At 57.7% G+C, this 14,155-nt stretch overlaps 1 protein-coding gene across 11 annotated transcripts in view; it reads right to left on the bottom strand.

Annotated features, from left to right (window-relative positions):
* Positions 1–663: 663 nt before the first annotated feature.
* The window catches only part of Cacna2d2 (calcium voltage-gated channel auxiliary subunit alpha2delta 2), a 133,782-nt gene continuing 120,290 nt past the window's right edge, over positions 664–14,155 (bottom strand). For 2 of the 11 annotated variants that reach the window (XM_052719894.1, XM_052719899.1), the window contains 22 exons: positions 14,072–14,146; positions 13,920–13,991; positions 13,774–13,845; positions 13,606–13,667; positions 12,790–12,866; positions 11,585–11,605; positions 8,210–8,270; positions 5,971–6,068; positions 5,664–5,754; positions 5,483–5,545; positions 5,217–5,320; positions 4,920–5,018; positions 4,742–4,830; positions 4,481–4,549; positions 4,182–4,253; positions 3,928–4,080; positions 3,723–3,775; positions 3,579–3,634; positions 3,298–3,424; positions 3,064–3,172; positions 2,838–2,927; positions 664–2,750 (listed from right to left, as the gene is read on the bottom strand). In XM_052719894.1, the coding sequence (XP_052575854.1) occupies positions 2,607–2,750; positions 2,838–2,927; positions 3,064–3,172; positions 3,298–3,424; positions 3,579–3,634; positions 3,723–3,775; positions 3,928–4,080; positions 4,182–4,253; positions 4,481–4,549; positions 4,742–4,830; positions 4,920–5,018; positions 5,217–5,320; positions 5,483–5,545; positions 5,664–5,754; positions 5,971–6,068; positions 8,210–8,270; positions 11,585–11,605; positions 12,790–12,866; positions 13,606–13,667; positions 13,774–13,845; positions 13,920–13,991; positions 14,072–14,146 (1,857 nt within the window). In that variant the 3' untranslated portion in view covers positions 664–2,606. Of the gene's footprint in view, positions 2,751–2,837; positions 2,928–3,062; positions 3,173–3,297; positions 3,425–3,578; positions 3,635–3,722; positions 3,776–3,927; positions 4,081–4,181; positions 4,254–4,480; positions 4,550–4,741; positions 4,831–4,919; positions 5,019–5,216; positions 5,321–5,482; positions 5,546–5,663; positions 5,755–5,970; positions 6,069–8,209; positions 8,271–11,584; positions 11,606–12,789; positions 12,867–13,605; positions 13,668–13,773; positions 13,846–13,919; positions 13,992–14,071; positions 14,147–14,155 lie in introns of all 11 variants that reach the window. The other 9 variants (XM_052719826.1, XM_052719833.1, XM_052719858.1 and 6 more) reach the window with 9 other exon arrangements.

Here is a 14,155-nt window from a genome sequence, read left to right as displayed (position 1 = left end):
AGTGTATGCTTGTAATCACACAAGTCCAGAGGACAGATGGTTTGTCGAGATCATCATCGGTGAGGGGACACCAACCTGAAAGGAGTCCTGTGACTATTAGGTGGCCTGTGCCCTCGGTGTCCTGGCAACCAGGGTGGCCTGGGCTATGTAGTGAGACCTAGTCTGTGTGTCTGTCTGTCTCTCGAACGCAGGAAGAAGGGACTGTGTGTGCAGGAACTGCCCTGGCCTCTGATCTCCCTGACTCATGATGGAGTCCCCACTTGCTCGTGGGTAGGCCAGATCCTGGCATCCTCCTCAGGGCAGCAGGGTTTGGCGTTGGAGCACTGACTTGTGTCTCTCCAGGAGGAGGGTCTATCGGTAGGTCCTGGTCTGATCCCAGGGATGTAGCTCAGCCTGACTGAGTCTCTCTTACTTCAGAGTCCCGGCTCTGCCCTGAGGCTCTGGGAGGTCCTGTTTTGCTCTCTCGACAGTTTCTCTCCTGGAAGCTTGTGATATGAAACAAAGCGCGTCCCGGGTAGGCGCTGGCTAACGCTCTGTGGTCTCTGAGACCCAGGGCCGCCTGGGCTTCTCCTAACAGAGCAGGGTGATACTTAGAGGTCATGGCCACCTGTCACCATAGCCACCCAGTTCTCAACCCGAGGCCCATACAGTGGATAAACACTGTTTGAAGTGAAAATATGAACATTATTTAATAACTGATCTTCTGTAATAAACCATTTGAAAATATTTTACAAGGAATCACACACACGGTATTTTACAAAGTTTCTCGACTTTTTTTGTCGCTGTTGTTTCCCAACTTGTCTGTACAAAATAGAACAACCAACAAAACAAAACAAAACAAAGGGCAACGGAAAGGAAATGGCCCCCAAGCCCCTCAGCCCGAGGTGAGAGGTCAGCCAGGTCAGGCGGGTGAGGAGAGGGTCGGACCCAGCTGGGGGATGGACAACTACCTGATGGGGATTGTTTTGTCCGCTTCTGTTGTGGTTTTGAAACTTAAAATATATATTTCTTTTTTCTGATACGTTTGTTTTCTTTTTTGTTCATATTCTCCATTGAGCACCTGACTACACTACAGTTACACACGCGCCCCCACAGGACACAGCTGACATCCAGGCTGGGCACACATCACAGACACCCACCCTGTCACCAGCATCGGGCATGGACCATACACACACTGAGAAAGCAACAAGCAACGTGACATTAATTAACGAAGCCATTAATTAATGCATCACCCTCCCCCCTCCTCCCAGTCCATCTGAGCCTCACGGCTACACCCCCCAGCCCTCAGCCCCCTGCTGGCCTCCAGGTTAGGATGCCTTTGGGAGAAATGACAGGAATGAATGGTGTGAGGCGATGTGTCCAGGCCCAGCCTCTGTGTGTGCAGTGTTTACATATGTGCATGGTAGAACTGTGTGTTCAGCAAGGGAGGGGCAACCTGGCCTCCTATGGGTGTGTGTGTGTGTGTGTGTGTGTGTGTGTGTGTGTGTGTATGAAGAACAGAGGGGTTGGGCCTGAGTGTGTGAGAACCAGATTGGGGGTGGGATGGCCCAGCCAGGAGAGACCAAGTCACCCCTGTAAGGTACAGAGCAATGTCTGGAGGGGTTCGTTGGCTAGAGGGGTTCAGGCAGTGATGTGTCCTCCTACTGGGACACTAGTGAGAAATGGGTACAATGAGCACCTGGCAGGGCAAGGGGCACTTGAGGGACACCGGTGGCTGGGGTGAAACAGGCAGGCCTGCCCCCAGCCTTTGGCACTGTTCGACATTCAGCTTTAGAGATGGGAGGTCCAGCCGGGCTGCATCTCAGAGCAGAGGCAGAGGTCAGCAGAGACGGAATGAATGCACAGGCCAACCCTCCCACTGACCTCTTGCCGCGTGTAAGGCTTTGTGGCCCCCCACCGCCATGGTGTGTGTCTCTGTCCGTGCGTGCGTTCCCTCTGGGGGACGTCTGGTGAGAGTCCGGTTTCTGCTCTCGGGGGTCCAGGTGTGTGTGGGGTGTGTCTAAACTGATGTCATTGTGAGACTGTCCTGACACCTGCAAGCCTGGGCTGTGGCTTTGTGTTTGTAGGCTTGAAAAGAGCAGGAGCCTAATGGGGGGGGGGGGGGGCTGCCCCAGAATCCACCTCTCACCACTACCGGCTCACCGTCTTCCATTTTTTTTCCCCCACAGAAGGTAAGTTTGGGCTTGGGTGGCGCCAAAGGGTCAGGTTAGAGGCACCCAGCAGAGGCAGGGTTGCCTACATAGAGGAAGTCTCCAGGCAGGTCGGGCGGTGGAGGCCGGGTTTGGCACCAGTACTTCTGGCCTCCCTGTGCCAGCCCAAGGAGATGAGTCCCGGGTCTGCGGGCACTTGGACAGTTCGGGATTGAGATAAATCTTGAGTGCCAAACACCGTGACACCCTACTTTGGGGCTCCCCTGCCCCAAGGCACAGCTCTGGGGGGAGGGGCCCAGGTCCTTCAGTGAGGGAGTGGCCCAGGCGCTAGGTTGGGAACTGTGGGTGGGTGGGGGGGATGGGAGGGTGAGCGAGAGGGTAGGAGGCCAAGGCGGGGGTATGGTGTGTGTGTGTGTGTGTGTGTGTGTGTGTGTGTGTCGGGGGGGGGGGTGTCGCTCAGAGGCGGCGAGAGGCAGCAAAGGAGTGGACTTGAGGCTGCGGCCGAGGTGGCAGGCCCAGGAGGAGCAGCAGCTGCAGGGAAACCAAGACACCCAGCGACGGCGGGAAGGAGGCTCCGCGGCCACAGTCTGAGGTATCTTCCTGCGGGGGAGGGAGACAAGGAAGCGGTCGGCCCCCTGCCGTCGCACGGTCACGCCGGACGTCGGCGGCGCCGCTCCCCCGACTCACCGTCGCGTTGTAGTCAAAACAGATGTGGGGGCCTCTTCGGTATCGCGGTCTTTGCACCAGCTCACACTGCTCCGGGCCGTCCGCTGGGCATGGGTGGGGAGTCAAGGAGGAGGCGGCAGCAGGGACATGGAGCGGAGCACAGGGCAGCGGGGAGGGGCGTGGGCAGCGGGGAGGGCGCGGGCAGCGGGGAGGGCGCGGGCAGCGGGGAGGGCGCGGGCAGGATACAGTGTGTCTCCTTCTGCAGCAGCCGGCCCGCCTCGCACTGGCTGCACAGCGGCTTCTCGGCCACCACGAACAGAAGGTTGGTGTTGGTGAGTCTCTGCGCGTGGAACAGCCTGGAGGGACGAGCAGAGGGCGGGGCCTTGGAGGCTCGCTCCACCCCCGGGGTCCCCGCCCCGCCCCCGCCCCGCCGACCAGACCACGCCCCTCCAGCACGCCCCGCCCCTCGCCCTGCGAGTACCTGCTGCAGTTTCCGCAGTCGATGATGGCGTTGTAGGACGCGTTCACCGAGCCGAAGTAGTACTGGGTCTGTTTCATGACGCAGCTGCTCTCGCGCGTCTCGGGGCTGCCCTCGGCTTCTGCCGGGTCTGCGGGGCCCAGACGCCTCAGCCCCGCCCACAGACCCTGACACGGTGTCGGCCTCAGCTTGGCTCCGCCCTAAGCCCTGCCCTCCCAGGGAAGCGGGCGGCAGTGCCCACCCGGGATGTGGATTTGAGGCCGAGCCTCCTAAGTCCTACCTACCTGCCTGGAACCAGCTGTGGTAGATGAGGCCGTAGAGTAGCTGCTGGAATAAGGACCTGTAGAGCACGGGGCACCGAGGACTGGCGGTCAGCGGGGGCCAGTGCCTTACTGGCCTCCTTTACCAACCTCTCCTCCAGGACTCACCAGGCGGCAGCAGAGGTCCACCAGGCTAAGTTAAGGAAGTCTGCAATGGTGGGCTGCAGTGGAGAGAGGCGCATGGACTTCTACTGTTGCCTCTGGCTCTAGGTCAACCCCAGCTCTCTCTCATGTTAGAGGTGGGGTGAGGGGCCGCTGTAGGCGGGTCTCCCAACACGCCCCTCCCCATCTCCAGGCATTTCTGGGAACTCACCACAAAGACACCGCGGGGTGCAGCCCCCAGGTTGCCAGGGGGCTGTGGAGCACAGGCTGCCTGATAGTCATAGGATTCCTTCCGGGTGTAGAAGGAGTTATTGTAGAGTGCCAGCATCAGGTTGGCGTCCACCTCGCTGAAGAATCTGCCAACCTGGTGATGCAGGGAAGGAGCCATGGTCACAGGACTGGCAGCGCCAAGCCTCTAGAAGGCTCTGACCCATACTTTCCTTCCACTTTCTCCCTGACCCTCACCTGGTCCCACTGATGGTTCTGGTTTGACAGTACCAGGAATCCTCCGTCATCGATGAGGACACAGAGTAGGTCCTAGGAGGTAGGGAAGCGGGAGAAATACGGTGAGGGGCCCAAGCCCAGACTATTTCAGCCTCTGGCAGTCAAACTGTTGAGAGTGAGGGCCCCACGACTAGGTCTGGCAAGACTGAAGTCAGGGTAGGGGTGTCAAGATCTGAAGGCAAGCTAGGAGTCACAGGGGGGACTAAGAAGTTTTGGGGTGAGGGAGGCTGGGGTCCAGAGCAGAACCAGAGCACACGCACCTCGTTGTTCACCTCGCAGTCCATCTCGCAGTGGCTGTTGGGGCCGCACTGCTGGGCAGAGAATGGGGGCTGTAAGGCGCCAACCAGTCTTCCTCATTTCTGTACTCTTCATATGCTGGTCCCCCCGCCCCCGGGCCATCTGCAGCACCCCCTGCCTTCCCATAGGTGCTGGAGCCACTCTGGGTGGCAGGCTTGTTAGGGGTCCTTGGGGACTCCAGAGAGGGCACTGCTGGGTTTACTCCCCTTCCCCTGCCCAAATACCTTCTGAGGTTGGTCCTGATGGGTGCGGTTGCTGGCGAGCACCTTGAACTTTTCGGCCCAAGCCTCTAGGTCCAGTTTGACACCCACCACTGTGGGAGAGAGCAATGGGCTATCTGTGGTACCTGCCTCGTCGGCTTCCTGACCACTGCCTCGTGCCCACCTCAGGCTTAGCATTCACCTGCTGGCCTCAGTGTGCGACGACCTAGACTCAGCTCCACAGCTGTGCTGACGAGGACGCCCACTGTATCATTCTCCAGCTCCAGTGGTCTTAGCAGGGCTGGGAGGGATGGGTGGAGAAGTCAGGAGAGAAGGCCGGCCATACTGGCCACCCCAAGCTGGGCCCTACCAACCCAGGGCTGGACCCAGTCTAAGCCTACAGCACCCCATACAGTTCTGCATAGCCTTTCTCTTCACACGTCCCTGGTCTCAGTTGAGGCCTCCCACCTGCTGCTGGGCACCACGGACAGATACTCACAGTCCTGGTGCGGGGGCTTGAAGACATAACCATGGTTATCCAGGCTGCGGCGGTAGAAGCTGGCATGGAAGGGTTCAGGGTTCTCTGTCCAGTCTTCGGCTGCCCTAGAGCACCCAGGACAGGCAGAGGTCACCGGGTGAACAACTGTATGCCACAGGCAGCTTGTGGTGTACAATGGCCTCAGCAGCGCAGAGGCTTCTGGGTGGTAAAGTAATGGCAAGGTTCCAGGCAGGGAAAGCTGTTGGTGAGTGGGGTTGGCCACTTACTTGTTGGGGAAGACGCGTGTGATGCCACCATCTGTGGCAGCAAACACGGCTAGCAGGCTGTACCTGAGGGCAACAGGGAGGCGGGATCACAGGCCTGCCTTCTACGGTGCAAGGCCAGGGCCTCTGAGTCAACCCCAGCCTCCCGCCACACAACGGCCACAGCCAGGGTGGTGGTGCATACGTGTTGAGATCTTGGTCCCGCCACACCCGTTCTACTAACTGCTGTGTAATGCCCGTGTCCAAAATCAAGTTATGCAGAAGGAAGTTATTGCCTGGAACAGAAGGAAAAGTTGGAAGGATGTCTCTTACTGTAGTTCCCTGTTATTCCTTCTCCCAGTCTCCAGGACTCTGGTGAAAACCTTCTCTATGCCCTGGTCCAGGCTCTGTCTGCTTGTCTCCAGGCTCCTCTGGGTACGGTCCCCTCCCTCCCTTCTCTATGCTCCGACCCCTGGCCCTGCCCAGACCCAGATGCCCTGCCATGTACTCACACTGCTTGGAGTCCGGAGTCACTTTCTCCATGAGCTCAATGAAGTTTTTCAGGAATTCAGTGTTGTTGTCTGAGGCATTCAGGTCCTTACAATACTCTCTGGGGGTAGGGAGGGGTGAGAAGAGTGGGCTTGGGGGGCTGCACAGGGCAGAGGGATCCAGGTTTCCTGACAGGTTGGCCTGGACATTGGCTGAGAAGTCCAGGCTGAGGGGAGGGGCATGAGTGTTCCCACAGGCTGTGGTTGCCGAGGGCCTGTAGGCTGCCTGGACTTAGGCAGGCTAGCAGAGTGGACAGAGCCTGAGGGTCTGATTCCACCCTGGCGGGTTTTCTCTGTCCTGCTCTTGGCCCTGCAGAACCTGCTCTCTCTCCTGTACAGTTAGACCCAGGCGGTGCATCCAAGAGGTCTCAGGAAATGCAAATATCAGTGGCTGACTCATCCACTTGTATGCTCGACAACATTCCCATGGGCGTGAGGTGGGGTTGAGTACCAGCATGGCCATTGTCAGCCGTCTAAGACCTCATCCTGCCTCTTCCTGGCCTTGTGCCTTTGGGCAATACATTCTGGTGTCCTGGAGCTCACTGTTTCCATCCTGCCACAGTGGAAGTCTGCAGGAATGTGTGGGTCCTTGGACCGGCTGTGTGTTCTGATTGATATATTCTTCCCTCAGGGTGAGCAGGCCCTCACCAGCCTCAGGCTCTGGGTCCAGAAAACATGGGTATGGCAGAACCTCGAGAAGGTTCTTGGAGAACAATGTTTCTCTCTCCCCTGATGGATGGAACCATCTCTCTTGCTCAATCCCTTATTCACTCCCCTGCCGCCAGGGACCTCCCCAGTGGCCTATGTGACAGCAACTCTGTGGGTAGTTAAGAAAATGTGCTACTTCCCCAGGCCGTGCCAGGACCCATAGTTTAGTGTGGGCACTTGGGACTGGATTCTCAGTCACCACTGATTCACCTCCGTGCCTTTGTGACGTGCACCCTCTGTGTGGACGTACCCAGTGACAGCCACACAGCTGTGCATAAGGTATACCACACATGTGACATGTGTGTTCACACTGTAGGGTACTTCATTCACTCATCTTATACAGCACTTCTTCAGTGCTCCTGAGCCAGTTATAAAAATGACAAGTCTCGCCAGGCGGTGGTGGCGCATGCCTTTAATCCCAGCACTCGGGAGGCAGAGCCAGGCGGATCTCTGTGAGTTCGAGGCCAGCCTGGGCTACCAAGTGAGTTCCAGGAAAGGCGCAAAGCTACACAGAGAAACCCTGTCTCGAAAAACCAAAAAAAAAAAAAAAAAAAAAAAAAAAAAAAAAAAAAAAATGACAAGTCTCTTCCCTCAGCTTCTGTAATTATGTCTCACAGACCATTCCCAATCACTAATGCATACAGCCCACCCCACATTTACCCCTGGCCTCTTGCACATGTACACAGTGACTCACAAGTACAGACATCTACAGAGAGTCCAAAATTTGTGGGTGCATGCACACAGCGTGCATACACACAGAGGTTTGGAGTGTCCAGAGCCCCATGTGGCGCCGGGGAGTGCTCTCATTCAAAACCCAGGTCACAAGAGAGGGCTTCAGCACCAGGAGCCGCCGTGGCCTCCTCAGATGTAGTCCAAGGCAGATTGTGTCCACACTAGGATGCATGTGTGCACACTGAGTGTGAACTCCAGGGTTGGCTCTGGGCTTTGATCCCTCACTCGCCAGGGAAACGTTCCTCAAGGCCTTTGCCCTCCTTCCCACCCCTCAGTGAGCCACCACACCTAGGGTCGGCACCGCTGGCACTACCCACAGGGGCTCTGGCTGGCTCAGCCCTCAGACCCACACAAACACTGACACAGGACGACCATGGGGGTGGGGGTCAGGAGGAGGTATGGGCAGAACGCCATAAACCAGAGAGCAGCAGCTGCCCAGCCAGGGTGTGCTAGGGGGCAGACCAGCCCAAGGTAGAAAGGGCTCCTTCCTGGTTGCCTGGGAGGGCACAGAAGGTAGCAGAGACTTCAAAGCCCTCCTGCCCCAGGCCTGGTGGGAGATAGGCTGTGGGCTACTGGCTACTGCTGCCTGGTGTGGCTACATGGCCTGGGTATGCACAGAGCTGCACATACTGGGCTATGTATGGGGTTAGGAGCAACACTACACAGGACATAGACACACAGAGCTCCAGGCAGCGGTGCAGGAGGTGGGGCCAGGACAGTCAGGGGAGGGGAGGACGCCTTAGCAAGGCCACACGCAAGCTACCTGGGAGCAATGAAAACATGTCCTTCAGACTCAAAGCTGCTGGGGAGCAGGAACTCAAAATCTGCAACAGAAACGGGGGGTTATCCGGCGGGGGCTGGGGAGGCAGGAGGCCAGGGGGCTCAGAGCTGATGGGGCTGGAGGGGCAGGGAGGGGCAAGGCGGCGTGAGGGAGGGGAAGACACCAGCAAAGAGGGAACCCGCCACTTCCACGTTCAGGTTTGAGCCAGAGAGTAGGGAGGGCGAGGAGGGTGTAGGGCCTGTGGAGACTACAGCATCGCAGGAGAAGGGCAGTTATAGCCAATATGTTGCCCGGGCCTGGTCCTCTGTCGGCAGTGAGTCCCTTGGCGTGGCTGTATATGCTTCCATACTGCTGTATAGCACATATACACGGACACACACACACACACATATATATACACACACTGCTATATATATGCATGGTCTGGGGGAGGCGCCAGTCTTGTTCTTATCACATCCATAATGGAAAAACCGCATGCTGAGCTTCCTTTGCCTCCAAAGAGACTTTGAGGAAGGGAATCGGCTTTTGGCTGAGGATTTTGATCTCTCTTTGCCGCAGCTGTTTGCATTTTGGTAGGTCTTGCTTTTGTTCTGTGTCAGGCATCAACATGGCCAAACCGAAAGGGTTTCTCACGGGCACAGACAGTCCAACCAGAGACGGGTGTGAACAGCTGGTGGTGGGTGGTGGGTGGTACTGCAGTGCATCGTGGAGGTCTGAGGGTGGGGTGTCCTGGAACCGGATGCTGGGTGAAGGGAAACCCACGGGGCAGGGACTGTCCCACGGGGTGTGCTGAGACAGGGCTGCTGTTGGACTCCGCACACCTGCTTTCCCAGCTGGGGGTACAGGGCACGTGGGGAAAGTCTGCTCTCCTCTCTTCCTAGGAGTAGCCAGGGGGAAAATGCTGGGAGTGCCTGGGTGGGTGGTCTAACAGTGTGCCTGTGCCTCAGGCTTATGAGCTGTGCACGTGTGTGGTACGGATGCAGGGGTGTGTGCACATGCTTGTCTTTATGTGGGCATGTACTCACAGACCTGAGAATATGGCTGTAGGGCTCCACTATGGCCTCTCTTTCTGCCCAGCTGGACTGGGTTACTCTGCTGGGTGCATATTTTATTTTTTTGAGACAGGGTCTCCTGCAGTCCAGGTTGGCCTAGAACTCCCTTATGTAGCTGAGGATGATTTTGAACTTCTGATTCTCATGCATACCCTTCAGAGTGCTGGGATATGGGCATGCACCATCACATCTGGTGTATGTGATGGTGGGGACTGAACCCAGAATTTGGTAAATGCCGGGCAATAGGCACTGTTGCAACTAGACTCTATCCTCAGCCCTGTTGTGTGCATTTGGGGGGGCCTTGGCTAGTGCAGTTCGGGCAGTCTGCCTCCCTATGTTTTTTTTAAAAGATGGTCTCTGTTGTCTGGACTAGCCTCCAATTCATGGCAATTCTCCTGCCTGAGCTCTTGAACGTGCCAGCACACTCGACTTTCCCTATCCTATCCTCCTCCACATCCCAGACTCTCTTCTACCCCAGGGCTTTAGTTATCCCCCAAGAGGGATTTTCACTCTTCCCAAATACTCCCACGATGCACTGCGAAGTTCTAGATATAGGAAACTTGGGGTGCTTTGAGGGGCTGGGCAGTCACTGGTTGGACTGTTCCTTTCTGATAGGACTGTGAGGCAGGGTTTGGACACAAGCCAAAGGGGAGGGAGTGGGGGTGGGGCCAGGAGGAGGAGGAGAAAGAAAAAGGAGGGAGGAGGGACCAGGAGGGAGACTATACTATGTTTGTCATGGTACCAGGGCCTTGAAGTTCTAGGGTCAGTGTGTGGGGTGTGAGAGATGGAAAATAAGACAACTCAAGCCAGTGGGACCGGGGTATGCAACCCACCCTGACCCAGTGGGACCGGGGTATGCAACCCACCCTGACCCAGTAGGACCGGGGTATGCAACCCACCCTGACCAGTGAGACTGGGCTATGCAACCCACCCTGACCCAGTGGGACCGGGGTATGCAACCCACCCTGACCCAGTGGGACCGGGGTATGCAACCCACCCTGACCCAGTAGGACCGGGGTATGTAACCCACCCTGACCAGTGGGACTGGGCTATGCAACCCACCCTGACCCAGTGGGACCGGGGTATGCAACCCACCCTGACCCAGTGGGACTGGGCTATGCAACCCACCCTGACCCAGTGGGACTGGGCTATGCAACCCACCCTGACCCAGGCCAGCTTATTCCCTTTGTTGGACTAGGCTAGACAAGTACTCTAGGTTTCTTGGGGAGTCCTCTGCTTCCAGGTTGGGGGACAGCCCCATGTGGTTCCTCATGCCCCACGGAGTCAAATGTTCCCCGGGAAGGCAGCTTTCTGGGTACCAATGGCAGACATCTTCATGTGCCATCCCCTCTAATTCCCGTTGTCCTTTGACAAGGCCTGGTGGTTCACCATCTACTGTTCTGGGAACTTTTCTCTTTGTCACTAGCCTGGTTTCCTCTGGACTGTTTGGTTGGCTCTTGGGATCCAGAAGATCCCACCCCATGCCTGGCAAAGCCTACAGTTCCTGAGTCTGCCTTTATTTCCCCAGGGGAATAGCTTTCCCACACCAATGGACCCTTCCGAGGAATAGCACGCACCTAAGAGCAGGGATAGCCCAAGGGTCCTTAGCAAGGCGGTGGGAGCAGCAGGACACAGACGTTACCCAGGGTAGTTGGTTAGCCTTGTCCTCCTGTGGCCTGGTTGCCTGTGTGACCCCCACTAAGGCTTCTGAGCCTTACCACCTCCCCTCTAGGAGGGCTGTGAGCTCTGGGTCCACAGCAGAACCCAGAGGCCTAAGTGCCATCAGAGGGCGTCTGCCGAGACATCCTAAGTGCCATCAGAGGGCGTCTGCCGAGACATCCTAAGTGCCATCAGAGGGCGTCTGCCGGGACGTCCTCCCACAGCCTTACAGGAGCCCCTGAGGGCCGACTATCAGCTGCACCTCAAGCCTCCTGCCCTGCTGGGTGGGTGGTGGTGGAGAAGCATCCAGCTCTGTCCTCACTGTGGAGTTGTCTCAGAGGGGCAGAGAAACTGAGGAGGCAGAGGGCTTCCCATGGGGTCCCACAAGAACTGGGGAAGAGGAGGAAGGTCTGGGCCCACGGGACACGCTGGAGAACTCTCTGCAGACAGCCCCGGAAGTGGGCTACTGGCTCTAAGAGGGGTGTCAGGATCAGAGGAAAGGCAAGAACTGAGGAGCCAAGGGATGCTGGGAGGGAGCCCCAGAGGGCAGGGGTGTGGCTGGTCCTGGGCAGGAAGGGGGGCAAGCAAGGGCGTGAGGGCGGGTGGGGTGAGGAGAGGAGGGTGCACTGGTTCTGAATATACTTGCCCTTCAGTTTGCTGATTGGCACTGGGACAGTCCACCAAGAGAGAAAGCGAGGAAAACAAAACACAAACACAAAAACAAACGAAAAGGGGACGGGGAGGGGGAGGGGCACAAACAATATTTTATTCAATGGCTGTTTGAATGAAAATATTGTGTCTCATCATCATACCGAAAGGAAACTTCTTGCAAAAAACGACATGAGAGAGAAAGAGAGAGAGCAAGCGAGAAACTCAAAGGAGATGAGCCCCAGTCGGCCAGGCAGGTGGGGGGGCGCCCGGTGGGGCCGGAGCCCCAGCCTCCCTCCCAGTGACCTCTGGCATTGGGCAGGCAGGGCCAGGCCTGAGATCCAGGCCCTTCCAGAGAGGCCCATGGTGAGCAGGCATGCATGGGAGCCACAGGCAGAGGAGTGGGGGAGCCGAGGAGGGAGAGGGAAGGAGAGAGAAAGGAAGAGAGAGATGGTGTGCAGGGGTGGGTGAAAGAGGGAGAGGGAGGGCGGGACAGGGGTGTAAACCAGGAGTGAGGGAGGAAAGAGGAAGAGAAGGAAGAGAGAGGGAAGAAGACAGACTTAGGGAGAGAGGGCGGGCAGCGGTTCTGGGTCGGGGAGAGGAAGGGATGGAGGAAAAGTGAGAGAGAGAGAGAGATGGAGGGACTGAGCAGAAGATGGAGGGGCTGAGCAGAAGATGGAGGGGCTGAGCAGAAGGAGAGGCGAGAGGTTAGGAGGAAGAGAGGGAGGGGGAGGGGAGAGAACTGGGATGGTGGGAGAATGTGGCTGAAGGAGGAGGGGCAGAGCGGGCAGAGGAGGAACAGAGGACAAGGGACCTTGGGGCAGAAGTGGCAGCACAGGGGGCGCAGGGGAAGGAGAGCAGAAGAGAAGGGGGCAGGGTGCCTTCCAGGAAGGTAGCCCCCAGGAGTGTTCAGGGCAGGCAGGCTAAGAAGGGAAGACACGGGATAGGAAAAACCAAAAACAGTCCTCAACGGAAACCATGAGAGAATGGTCTAGAACCAAATCTGAGAAAAGGCAAGCATGCAGATTTCCACAGACTTTTGAAGGCTGGTTCCCCAGCCTGTGGGCACGCCTGAGGCTGGGCAGACTTGGCAGGAGGGGCTGCCTTGCCGGCAAGCGTGGCTGGCTATGCTGCCTGGGGCCGGCCAAGGGTGCAGGGGCAGAGGCAGGGGTGCAGGGCGCAGGCAGGGGCCAGGCCACTTACACTTGACCTGCAGGATCTGGTCGCTGAGGTTGGCTTGGAGGTAGAAGGTGCTGTAGGGTGGGAGCACCAGCCCCAGGCTGGGGAGGAGGGGAGGGGAGAGCACAGGTCACTGATGAGGAGAGATGGGCCACACTAACACTTCCTCTCTAGGGCCTCGGAGCCAGAGAGGCCCAAGCTGTGGCTGCCACAACTCCCCTGCACAACTGCCTGTCCTAGGAGTTAGCACCTTGGAGGACTGAGCCCTCTCCTTCCTAAACCATCCTGGAGGCCTCAAAACTAACTAGCCCCAAAGTGATTCCCCACCCCACTGCCCACCTCAGCACCCACCTGCCCCACAATCTCCTGACCGACAGGAAGCTTTTTGGGAGGCAGACATGAACCCCATGAGAGCACGGAGGCAGTATGGGCTGGTTCTGGGGTGTGCCAACGCTCCTGGCATCTCAGAATGGAGCACGGAGCAGCTGTGTGGGGCATAGGAAGCCAGCCTACGCCTATGAAGCTTGGCCTGCTGGGTGGAGCCTGGCTCTGAGGGTGCGGTGCTGACTGTGAGCAGCCATGAGAGTGTGGAGATGATCCCTAGGGTGTGGTACCCAGGAGACCCTAGGGTTGGGGGATGTCAGGGGCACTGTCCTGCCCTCAGTCCTGTTCTCCCAGGACCTGCTGCTTGCTCCACAGGGGTGTGGGGGGAGGTCCTGGGGGACCAAACGTCTCAGGGTAAATAAATAGTCAGGACAGGGGTGCAGGAGGGAGAAGCAGCCAGGCTCAGACTTTGGGGTCCCTCGCCCTTCCCTCTCTGCCCAGCTCCGGCTCACTTACCTATAGTTAGTGCTCCTTATAGGCACCCAGGTGTAGTTCCGAATCACCTCATCTATGTACCTCTGGGAGAGGAGGCTGTGTCAGGTTCTTGGGTGAGCAGGCTAGGGTGGGTGGGTGGGGATGGGTGCCCATCCTGATGCCCTTGTCCCCCGTCCTCTGCCTTCATACCTCATCCAGGGACTTGACCAACGTTCTGATCTGCTTGTGGCCCTTGTTACCATCAATCATGCTGCGACGGATCTGCAAGGGCCAAGGGTGTGAACCCCCTGCTCCTGTGTCAGCCACCTCCTCCCTCCTCCCTGCCTTCACCTCACCTCCTCCTTGTTCTCATCTTCCAGCTCTGCATCCAGGAAGTCCAGGGTCACAGGCTCCCGGAAGTTGGTAGTCTGCAGGAAGCCAAATAGGAAATCAGGAGTCCTCCTCTTGGAGGGTTTGCCTGCTACCTGAGACCACTCACCTGGCTTACCTGGGGCTTGAGATTAGGATGGAGCAACACGTAGCCATTCAGGTCAATAGCGAACACGTAGCCATTAGCGCCAAGCTGTGAGGT

Source organism: Peromyscus californicus, unplaced genomic scaffold (genome assembly GCF_007827085.1).
Source record: "Peromyscus californicus insignis strain IS unplaced genomic scaffold, ASM782708v3 Scaffold_11__1_contigs__length_118956290, whole genome shotgun sequence".
Taxonomy (NCBI): Eukaryota; Metazoa; Chordata; class Mammalia; order Rodentia; family Cricetidae; genus Peromyscus; species Peromyscus californicus.
The sequence above is the reverse complement of the archived record's forward strand: the minus strand, read 5'-3'. Positions and strand labels throughout refer to the sequence as shown.